At 34.6% G+C, this 12,643-nt stretch overlaps 1 protein-coding gene across 1 annotated transcript in view; it reads right to left on the reverse strand.

Moving 5' to 3' along the window:
- The window catches only part of LOC138696479 (NFX1-type zinc finger-containing protein 1-like), a 108,014-nt gene that overhangs the window by 67,716 nt on the left and 27,655 nt on the right, over positions 1-12,643 (reverse strand). The window contains exon 2 of the mRNA XM_069821492.1: positions 3,882-7,039. Within this exon, the coding sequence (XP_069677593.1) occupies positions 3,882-6,924 (3,043 nt within the window). The 5' untranslated portion in view covers positions 6,925-7,039. The remainder of the gene's footprint in view (positions 1-3,881; positions 7,040-12,643) is intronic.

Below are 12,643 nucleotides of genomic sequence, written 5' to 3' on the forward strand. Positions count from 1 at the left end.
CGGACTGGAGAAACAATCTGCTGTTCCTGCCTCAATATTTTTCCCTTCTTTCCTGATTCTTGCCAAGGTTCGCTTTGAAATACCAGTGGCAGCCAGTACTCTTGCACACACGCTCTTCAATGGAATTGGTATTCCATTCTAACATGAATTTCCGTACACTGTATGCTATTTCATGTCCTTGACTATGAACTACACTATGATTTCACACCTTAGACAATGCCATAATGAGGGCGCTCAGAAGGACAATGTTTTCAGTATTAGCAATAGCATTAGTAGCAGAACGATCTGAACACTCGGAATGCTAGTAACCAACTAACCCAACACCCCTCCAGTTGAGTGTAAGGGCGAGTCCAAGCAAACGAACTAAAATGCGTCCCTCGTGCTGGTGCCATAACTTCTCGTCCGGGCTCTACCGTGCTATCTTCTGTTGTAGTGGGGTGTGTTCATGTCTGTGTCGAAAAGGGTGTGTTTTGAAATTGAGTAGAGTGTTCAGGATGTGCTGGAAGTGTGTTTTTGTATGTCTGTAAATTTCATATTGTTCTAGAGTGTCAAGTTTCGGCTTTTTAGCTGGATGTGTAGTATTTTCATGTCCGTGTCTATGTCTTTAATAGATCTACTACACATCCAGCGAAAAAAAAAAAACAGAATCTTGACACACTAGAACAATATGAAATTTACACACATACAAAAACACATGCCCAGCACATTTTGAACATTCAACTAAATTTCAAGTACACCCTTTTCGACACAATCATGAACACACCTCACCACATCAGGAAACCAGAAGATAGCGCGGGCCCTTCACTAGGCTTTGAACAATGAATAACAACACTTCGAAACTAGTCAGTCAGGTAATTTCCTAAAAATTAACACAGTAAAGAAGTTGAAAAGTTATACGTTTTGCACTTTTGCTGCAGCACCACTAACTCAGCTATTCATTTTTTATGAGTGGCAGCAACTGTGAGGGGCTGAAAGAAGTGCAACAAAAAAAATTTTTCTACGAAAAATGGCGATCGCTTTTAGAGCGAAGCCGAAGTGCTGTCAGTCAGGCGTTCAATGGTTTTGCTGCCTTTGCGCTGTCCTGGCTGAATGCAACCACTGCTTTACGAGTTTGCTACGTGATCCATCATGGCAGAATGCGTGTTTTGGTCTTTTGCAACATTTATTACTGTTATAATCGTCTAGTAATAATAATTCCATGTCAATATCATGAAAGTCTAAACTATTTAACATATGTTCGGTTCTTTTAATGTTAAATTTATTACCGTCAAATGGGGCGAATTGAGACTGCGTGGTGACTTGAGACAAATGTGCCTTTCTCTGTTTAATGTTGCCTAATCTGCATACTATTATTTAAATCAGCTTGCGATTTTTTTTTCCATTGCTTCATATGGTCAGAGGGAGGTATCACTTCAGTTACAAACAAGTTTCAGGTTCGGCAAGTCGTCGAAACACATCATGAATATTGACCTTCATTTATTAAAATTATAAGTATTCGTTAAACTTCTGCATATTTCACTAACAATGATTATATTGAGCAACCATTTTTTTAAGTACTATTATATGAAAGAAATGTATTTACTGGCGATCCATAAAATTCGCATTGTTTGGTTTGCATCCTACATTCGTATTTAAAGCAGATTTTGGTTTTAGCTATTTGCGTGGGGTGAAATGAGACATGTCAAGGGCTTATAAGAAAAGGTTTGAATCAAAATCTTATTGAAACTATGACCCTTAGAATTTAATGAAAGCAGTGGAACTCATCCGTACGCATCTTGATCAGTCCCTAAGGGCCATTGCTGAAAATTATGGCATGACCGAAGATTCTGTACAATGCCGAGTATGAGGCACATGCTAAGATGCCTGGAGGTCGAGTTTTAACTTCAGGTGAAAAACAATTGGTTGACAGAATCATTGTCGCAAGTATATGGCAATTTCTGTTCACCACTAAAATCACCAAATTTATAGTAAAAGATTACCTGGACAATAGAGGTAGAAACGAAAAGAGGTTCCGAAATAACAAACTGGGAGTATAGTGGACAAATTCATTCTTCCGTCGGCTCTCTAACGTCCTAACGAAAAGAAATATTAATCGTGCTAGGGCAGGAGTGAGCTATGAAACAATTAATACTTACTTTGACAACTTAAAGCAGAGCGTCCAAGGATTTCTGCAATCTCTCATTGTCAACTATGATGGAACTAACTTCGTGAATGGTCCTGGTCACACAAAAGTTGTAATAAAGCGCGGTATAAGTTAAAACATGTAGAAAACATAATTCAACTAAAGCAGCTATTTCAGACATGTTTTCTGGCAGTGCTGATGGAACTTTGTTGTCACTGTATGTATGCTACAATGCCGACCACATCTGAAAATCGTGCTGCCAAAATGGCCCTCCAGAAACACGACACAACTGAACAAAATCTGGTTGCTTTGATCAACAGATATTTGAGGAGTGGTTCATGTCTGTATTGCCGTATTTCCAGCGACTTTACTCTGATGAAAAAAAGTTTCTCTTTGGAGACAACCTTTCCAGCCATCTTTCACAATAGGTGATCAATATTTGTCAGACCGAGAACATAAACTTTGTGCTGTTAATTTCAAACAGCATTCATTTGCATTTCTTGCTCCCTCAAGAAAACATGGCACGTTGTTCTTTTGGCATGAAAGAAGAGGAACAGAGGTTGTTGGCGAAAGAGCTGAAATGATAACTTTATTATGTCCTTGATTTTTTTATTTCTGACATTTTGTTTCACATTTCTATGTTTATATTTGTGTTTCATTTATCTTAAATTTGTTTCTAAATGTAGTTTTTATGCATAATGTTGCATATTAGGTACCGTAGTTCTTAAGTGATTTTTAAATTTGTGGATTTTTTGTGGCGTTAAAAAATTAAAAAAAAAAAAAAACAATATATCTGTCTCATTACACCGCAATGGCAGTGTTATTTGAGATTTCAATTATTGATTTCCATGTGTGTCTCAAGTCACCCCCACTAACGAGGTGACATGAGACAACATATTTCTGAACAAAGAAAGACACATTTGAGGTATATAAATGTAATCAAATGCTCAAATACATTCTGAGATATGAATTGCACTATTGGATTATAAAAAAATAGTAAAAAGAACTACTGCAAAAACAACATAGAACAAAATATCTAAAATCTGTCTCAATTCACCTAGTTTGACAGTACTGCAGTAATAGCAGCCAATATTAATTGTCCACCATTTTGTAGTCAGCTGGCCGAATTGCGTTTTTTTCGACTCTCTTTTTGCTGCAGTACTGCATGAAAGACTTTATTGAAGCACTTTAAAAAAATGCATGGCATCCCAATAATGAAAAAGCCTATCTTGCGCAAACCTTAAAAAAAGAAAAGGCAGATAGTAGAAATAAGAAAACATTGAATTCAATGAGATTGTCTCATGTTAATACTTAGCTGTCATCTCAGAAGTAGGTATTAATACTCTAAGTTATAATTTATTCCACTAATTAATGGTAAATGAGAGGCAAATGTCCATCACTACTGTCATTACCAACACCATCATTACTGCCACCAAACCAACTAGCACCACCACTATTATTGCTGCCACTGCCAAAACCACGTTGCAAGTAGTCATTTTCCCTGCCGTGCCACTACTATTACTGTTGCTGTTGCTACCACTACCCATCACCGCAACCACCACTCATAACCATATCTTCACCTGTCATTAACACTACCCATCACCATTAACACTAAAGTTTTTTTTTTACAAGTCAGCATCACTGCTGTTGGCACTCGAAAAGAATCGATACTTACATTGAGATTATTTGCAAATCGTTGCATTGAACATAATATATATATATAATGTAAATACATTACACAAATTTATATTCTACTCACCAATTTTTGGTTTCAGATCCTGAAGTAATTTATGATGTCTGGCAGCCCCAGTTGTTGTCATACCAACCACTTTGGAATTCTTGAGTGCCTGCAAATCGTTATAGTCCTGGATCTCATCTTTTATACGGTAGGCCGTCTGCAAGTCATTCTGCCATTCTTCCATCTTGAGGAGAAGATTTCTCCTGAGCATGTGCATCCAGTACCAGTATATTATCCACCGCTCATCAGCCTGCAGCTGCCAGAGATCCTCCTGCTGCAGTAGTTGCTCCGCTATACTCTCATCAGGAACCCCGTCGTAATAGAACAAGTTTCTTTTGATGTAACTTGACCTCAGCTTCAATCCTTCATTCTCTTTTTCCAGAGCCTTTATCTTGTAAACAAGATTTGGATTTTGCTGACATTCCTCATTGAGATTACACATATGGCATTCATTTTCTCTTATTTTATTATCAAGTTCATCTAGTTCTAATGCCAGAGTTACAATGGGATAATAATTACGATCTTTCATGTCATATAATTCAGTAAGCATGGCTTTGAATCTTGATGGCAAACGTTTTAGGGACTTCAAGTCATTCCAAATTCTCTGGTCATATTTTCCATAATGCAAGCTGTCATATAAATCAGAGTTGGCAGCTATTTCTCTTTCTATTAAGTTCCATGGAATGTTAGTAGCCATAAGATAAGACTGCAGCTCAGAGCATTCTGCATAGAGTTTATTATCTCTTGCCTGATAAGCTTTATTTATGAACTCCTCTGCATCATATGTAAGTGCATCATGAATATCATCATACTTGCCACATTCTAGCCACTCCAAGAACATTCCTTCTGCTCCTGCAGATCCATCATGTTCAAAATTGTGAAAATGATGGCCTAGAATTCCCTCATTTCTGAGAACAAACACTGAAACAATTCCTCTGTGACTAGAGATTGCTTCCATATCGCACTGAATTCTTTTTGTGGATAACATCATGCACTTAAGCACATAATTTGCTACTCTTGTCAACTGAATCGTTCCTGCCTCCCGTATACGTTTTTCTCTTAGATTGATGGCTTTCAATATTTCACTTTTTGACTGACCGCCAATGCGCACCATATTTTTGGTCATGGGAACCAGTCCTTCGAGGAACTGATCTAAGGCATGGTTTGTTAGGGAGACGACTAGCATAGGACACGAACTAGAAATTGAATGAAATACTTCGATTTCCTCATCATCTTCAGAATCATAATGTCTAATATCTTCCGAAAAAGAATGCCACAATTTGGAATTTTGAAGAAGTGTTTTAGCAATTTCGAGCCCTAGAAAAGTCTTTCCAGTGCCTGGAGGCCCCTGAATTATAACAAATTCCTTTGTGAGAGCAGCTTTGAAAGCATTGTATTGGGAAACATCGAATTGCAATTCCTGTGCATCTGGCCATGACTTATCATCCAAAAGAGAAATCTTCTTATTATTAATTTGAATTATTTTATCTGACCTTGCGTACTGTGGCAGTTGCTGTGATGTTTCGACGCGAATGATATACTTTTCCATTGGAAATGTGAATTCCCCCATGTCTTTCAGCGCCTTCATGACATGGAAATAAGGCTCAAAATACACTTCTGATTCCGCCATTAGGAATGTATGATTGAATATGTCATTTGTCACATCACTACCCTCGAATTTTACTACAATGTTACCTTTCTTCAGCTCCTCCGCATCTCTCTCTACAACTGTTGCAAATATTATATTGGTGAAATTGTCTCTCGTAAAAAGCAACAGTGATCCGAACATGAATATTTTTGAAATATCCCACTTGATATCTCTGCATTTATTGTTAGGGTCAAAACAAACGACCACACCTAGATGTTCTCTCGTTACTTTGGGTTTAACAAATTTTACGTTATAATGGATTCTAATATTGTCTATTTTCTTCACATCCTCTTTGTTAACACTGTTGACATAGTTTGAAATTCCTTCTTTCAGAGGGGCCATAAAATCTTCTCGCAACAAACGAAATTGCACATCCAAATAATGTTCAACACTGTCGTATGCTCCATCAATAATGTTTGGTCTTATGAAAGCTGACTCATTAGTAACAAGTTCATGGGGCGTTGGAAATAAGCTCATAACCCGAAATTCATTAGGTGGCAACTCAGATGACTTGTCACGCTTCTCTTTTCTTCCATATTTTCTTCTTACTCCTCTGCCATCATTACCTTTTTCAACTCCATCAATTTTCTTTTCTTTTACTTCTGTCTTAGAAGCAGCGTGTAAAGTCTTCAGATTTTCAAATCTCATTTTGACTTCTTCATTAAAATTAGCAGAATGATGACCTTCATAATACTCTATCATAAAACTTGTCACTGTAAAAATTCTGTCGAAACATTCTTGAGCTCGTGTTGGCAAGTGGGACATGATTGTTTCAGTGAAAGTCACAATGTCTTCCAAAAATCTGCCGATTTCCTGTATCTCCTCTTTTCTTCCTTGAAGAGGGATAAGAGCTATATATTGCGAAAGTTGATCAAGAAAATTGTGTTTACAAGCCTGGGATAGGAGTGAAACTTTGTTTTCTTCGAAATCAGTCGCACAGAATTTTGACATGACTTTTAAAACTATACCTAACAACTTAGGTGGAAGTGACTGTCGTAGAATATTTTCAAATTTTGATCTCTCATTAGTTAAAATCTTTGCAACGACTGGTGCATCTTTCTCGGAAAGTTCTTCAAGCCATGCATATCTGTTAACATTACTTTCATTTGAAACTGTATTGAGATTGCCGTATGTACGGGTTCTTCCTTGTCTTTGATTTGCTTGTGAAGAGAGAACCGATGATTCTCTCTGAGACCCACCTCTGGAACTTCTTTGCCGGTCTTCATTGTAGTTTCTTCGTGCTCGAAATGGCTGTATTTGGCTTGCAGATGTTTCAGGTTTGTCTTCTGCCTCTGCGGATTGGAACTGTCGCCAATTCCTTGAAGGATACCTGTCTAATTTATTTTCGTTCTTCTCCAGGTGTATTTGGTTTTCAGAATTTTCTGATGATCGAATATGTCTCCCACTCCTTGACATTTCTCTGTTAGGTTTATTTTCGTTCTCAGTGATATTCTCCAGAGAAATAAAATCGTTAGCAAAGAGAACAACCCTTATTCCATATGTGTCATTTCTCGTTGGACAGACAGAAAAACTGAAACAAAAAAGGTGCAATTACAATATCCTACATACTGCACTTAGTTCGTCATTCATTAATATCAATTTGAAGAATAATGTAGGATCTTCTACTCAGTTCTTTTATAGTAAGAAATATACTTTAATATTTTAATAATATGTTTTAATTAATATTCTTCCAGTAAATTCTGTTTCATTAAAATGTACAATGAGTTATTTTGATATTACGAGAGTACCGGTATAGCAAGTGTAGACCTACTTCGTTGTTAATATCTGCTGAAGTTCACGTCACGTAAGAATATCTCTAATAAAAACAAAGAGAAAAAATAATAATTTTCCATCTTAATTACACTCTTTTAACAATTTGTATCCCTTAAGAATTTAATATAATAATGATTTTCTAGCGTTAATATGAAAATCTAAGTGGAATATAACTTTCGTATCATCATCAGTTCTGAGGATAACTGATACAAAAGTTGAAACTAGTCAACTAGGTAATATACCACTTAGGTTTTCATATTAACACTAGAAAATCGTTATTAGCCTATACTAATTTCTTAAATAATTTTCCACCCACTTCACAATTTTATTGTTGGAGGTAAACTAATCTGCATGTAACCACTGTGTGATTTTTTTGCATTCAGAAGTAATAGTTCCATTCATTAAATAAGAATTGCATATCAGTTCCTACCGAGCTGGGAATTATATGTGATATGCACTGCACATTCGATTATTTTTTGCAATCAAGTTTTTTTCTTAATACGAAAAAGCCCAAATTACAATTTTATTGACTAATAGACAATGACACTTCGAATATGCACAATACTGCATCCATTGTTTATGAATTAAGAATAAGACTAACTACTTATCTAAGAGCTGTGAAACGAATATTAATTGATACAACAAAAAATCCTGTGTCACTGCCAGCATTGACCAAGGTGGCACAATCGGCCTACCTAATCTTCACATCGTCAACCATTATCACCAAGAGCAGCTGCTGCAACACCTCCACCATCACCACCAATGCAATATTTCAAAGCGAAAAATTCCATAGAATCGTGTTACTTTCGTCTATTAAGAAAAAATTGAGACCAGCAGCATTGAACATATAGAGCTCCTATGAAGGCCGGTCCCACTCCAACCTCTACCTACTATAATCTGTTGTCAGGCGGCGAGCAGTCGTATGCCGGTGTATGGACAAATCTGTGCATGCTTCTCTATGCAAACCAGTCTCACTACACCCCTCACTGCTTAGCTTCCTCAGGCCAAATGCTTCGAATTACCGTCATTAAATCGACAGAACATTACTACCTGAGAGCAGTCTTCATAGGAACGAATATATATATTCATATCTGAGTCATTCTACTTCAAATCGCACAAAATTGTACAAATATTTCTGATTACGTTTATATTGTTTTACCAACTCTATGAGTCTAATAAAGTAACAAGTGTATTTTTATTTCCACCTAAGTCCACATGTTTTTAAAATATTGTATGTTAAAATCCGTTAAAAATGTCGCACAATGCAACATTTCAATCGTCATATTTCTGTGGATATTGATGTTAAATTAAAAAAAAAAAAAAAAAAAACATGGATTTAAAAGCTTGAAATAACTTACGTCTTTTGTTAAATATTTACTAACTGATTTCAATATAATTATTACAAATATTTCTTATGATTCAATTTTTAAAACTTAGATATCAATGTGAAATAGCTGTATTAAAAAAAAAAAAAAATACCTACTAAGTGCACTGAAGTATTCCTAATAATGCCAGAAAAAATCACAATGGGATCTCTAATAGCTTAATGGAAATTTAATTACTTACAAAACAATGTGTAGAAGACCTGTGCAGCAGCAGTGGATGGGAAGCGTTGACAGCATGCTGGGATTTTTATCGTCGCTGGATGATCGAGTGAACGTTGCAACATTACACCCAGTACGGATCAAGTCACTCGAGGAAACACTGCTAACTTACACTTGTATTCACTTATTATGATATATTCAAATATTTGTACATTCTACATTTTAAACGTCTGTTTTCATTAACGCTACACTTTAAATTTTCACTCGCTTATAAATTTAACTCTTAAATATTAGTATCAACAAATCATAAACTTAACGCGTAAATATTAGTATCAACAAATTTTCGGAACACATGTTAATTGTTGTGGAACAAGTGTTGGATGAGCTTTTGTTCCTAATTTTATCTTCGATAAAATACAGATTTCTATGTTACATAATATTAATTCAAAATCTGTGGTAACAAGCTATAAGAATGATGGTGGTATGGTAGCTTATTGACTGGCTAGAGGAAGAGGGAGGGTTGAGTATAATTTGAACTTTGAGATCTCCATGAACCTGGACTTTTGACAGCAGAAAATATTGTATTTACACTCTGTATAACTTTTTTATTTTAGTAAGTTATTTTGCGATGCTTTATCAACATCTTAGGTTATTTAGCGTCTGAATGAGTTGAAGGTGGTAATGCCGGTGAAATGAGTCGGGGTCCAACACCGAAAGTTATGCAGCATTTGCTCATAATGGGTTGAGGGAAAACCCCGGAAAAAACCTCAACCAGGTAATTTTCCCCGACCGGGAATCGAACCCGGGCCACCTGATTTCGCGGCCAGGCGCGCTAACCGTTACTCCACAGGTGTGGACCTCTGTATAACAAGATTTTAAAATTGTAATTTGGTATTAATACATAATATTACTATTTAATGCTGATAATAATGATGCGCTATTTTATGTAGTTGTCTTATTATAGGTTTCTAATGACGCAGTCTCCTGTTGTGTAAGGATCAAAATGTATTATGATAATACGAAAATGTGAAGTCTTGATTGTTCAGTCTTTGACTTATTTATTGTAGCAAAATATCAAAAGTTATTTTACTAATACATATTAGTGAACGTTTTGTCCTTATTACGGGCATAATCAGACTAATAAGTAGATATCTGTATAAAAGAAAGTAAATCCATGTTAAACGTATTGCAATAAACAAGTTTAAAACAAGCATGAATGAACAATAAATGATTAAAAATAATTGACAAAAACTACATGTAAAATTTATTGGAAAATGATGCATATTTAATAAAAAAAAGTATTAAAAATTGTCTATACAAGAAGAGTTAAACAATTTTTATGAACAAATGCTTTGCTATCGTCACTAGGTTGATTATGGGTAAATTATTAAATGTATACTTTACGCAACAATGTATGAATGTGGGAAATAATTGTAAGTAACCACTGTTTATCTTGTTTATTAATGGGGAAAAATTAAATATGCATATTTTTACAAAAAGTGTACAAGAACCAAAAAATATCTGCTAAAAGAATTCTGTCAATAATATCTGGAAAGACAAGTGACGAAAAATATAACTAAAATCATGAAATTAATGTAATAAACATGGATGGAAAAGCACAGTATGGAATAAAATTGAATACTGTATAACAAATTATAAATTAGAATGAGTTGACAGTAAGTGTGTGTGTGATTACTCAATTAGTGATATATGTAATACCAGAAACTAAAAACTTAAACTGTGTATAACAATGTTGAAATATGTGATAAACCAAAATAGAGCTTTCTTAAATTATAAATGTATGTCATACAAGTGTATTGTAGACAAATGTTATTTATCCAGATAAAAGAAAACAAGTGGGTAATATTTATGTATAAGATCATAATCATAGAACCATAGATAGAAATGTCACTTACACGTGATTAAAAATTGCCCAATATTAAGCAACATTTAAAAGCTGATGCATTCCAATATTTGGATCGTAGAATTAAGCGGAAAGTATAAACCTTCTTAAATTGTGAATATACGTCATAAAGTAGATGATGTAGGATAAGCGTCTTAATATGGTGCTATAATTTATATAATTATGTTATAAGTAAGCGTAGTATGCTATCAAATAAACTATGACAAGTGAATAATGTATAAAAAATAGAGATCATGAATTACTGTGGTTCCATTATACATGAGCATACTTATTGGAATTTATAGAGTGGAAGGTGCCTTAAAGGAGCAAAATTTTCCTTTTTCTCATTTTACGTTATTTCCTTTTATTTATTGGGAAATCAACTTTGCAAGATTGCAGTAAATATGCATTTGTCCAATGCATGGAAACACCCCTTCTCCTCAGCAGTGAAGACGGTTATGTAGACAATGTCAACATCAGATCTTCCTCACGAGGTGACTGCCCTTACCTCCTCTGTAGTCAGGCCAAAAGTTGAAGCACGTGTATGGAAACAGTGTACATCCATTATTGAAGATGATTTATTAATAATTAAAGTACGATATTAAAATATTCTTAAACCATAAACATACTACAAAATTATTTGTTGAAACTGAGAACTCTAATGTAGGCTGAAGCCGTGTATAAAATGTGTTTGAAAGATAAATTAATGGGATAAAACAAAGTGCATGGTATCATGTAAAACAATAATTTCTGGGAAATCTATGATTGAAGGGGCAAAATGATAGAGGACATGTCCATTCATAATATGCTCAGGATTTGTTCCTTAAAACGGCTGTCATTGAACCAGTGGTGTATTACTTAAAAAAAAAAAAAAAAAAATGCCATGACTCTGAAGTTTTGAAGCATAAGCTACTTGGTTGTGTATAGTCATATACAGGGTGATTCACGAGGATTTACCGTCACTTATGGAGCTTATTTCCGAAGACATTCTGAGCAAAAAATGTCATACAAACATGTGTCCTAATCTCAATATTTTCAGAGTTATACTAATTTGAAGATATTTGTAAAATAGCACTATTCTTTAGTTTTAAGGGTAAAGAAATATTACAGGAAAAGAATGAACTATTCAGGAGTATTATTTCATTAATTAGCTAGTATTCTGAAGATAAAAATGTGTTGTGAATTCCATAGTTCCTTCGTACAGAATTTTTTTTTTTTTTCATTTTTAAACACAAAATTACATTTTCCTTACGCATTTATCACAAGATTGTTACAAATCACGCCACTCTAGTAAATTCTTCAAGACTGTACATTAAGATACATAATTAAACTGTAAAGAATCAAGTTCCTAAAGTCGTATGATTTGTAACAATTTTTGTGACAAGTGCGTAAGAATAATGTAATTTTTAGTTGAAAATTGAAAAATAAAATCTGTACAAAGCAATTAACAACACATTTTTAGCTTCAGAAGACTAGCCAATTAAAGAAATGATACTTCTGAATAGTTCATTCTCTATTTGTAATATTCTTTTACCTTTAAAACTGAAGGAAAAAAGGTATTTTACTAAAAATTTCAAATTAGTGTAACTGAAAATATTGAGATTAGGACACATGTTTATATGACATTTTCTGCTCAGAATGTCTTCGGAAATAAGCTCCGTAAGTGACAGTAAATTCTCATGAATCACCCTGTATAAAACAAAATTGGAGCATCTTCCTGATAGCAAAGATAAAGAGGTTGTTAGGTCTGAAGAGTAGACTTCACTGTGAAAGTAACATAAATATGAATAAAACATGATTTTTTTTATAAATGCAAAATTTGACGATAATATGAGAATCAGAAAAATGCTCTGGCGCCATCTGGTCTCGAAAAATAGTACCTTGGCGCCACACCACCTACCAGGCCTGAAATACT

This window comes from Periplaneta americana, chromosome 3, assembly GCF_040183065.1.
Source record: "Periplaneta americana isolate PAMFEO1 chromosome 3, P.americana_PAMFEO1_priV1, whole genome shotgun sequence".
Classification (NCBI taxonomy): domain Eukaryota; kingdom Metazoa; phylum Arthropoda; class Insecta; order Blattodea; family Blattidae; genus Periplaneta; species Periplaneta americana.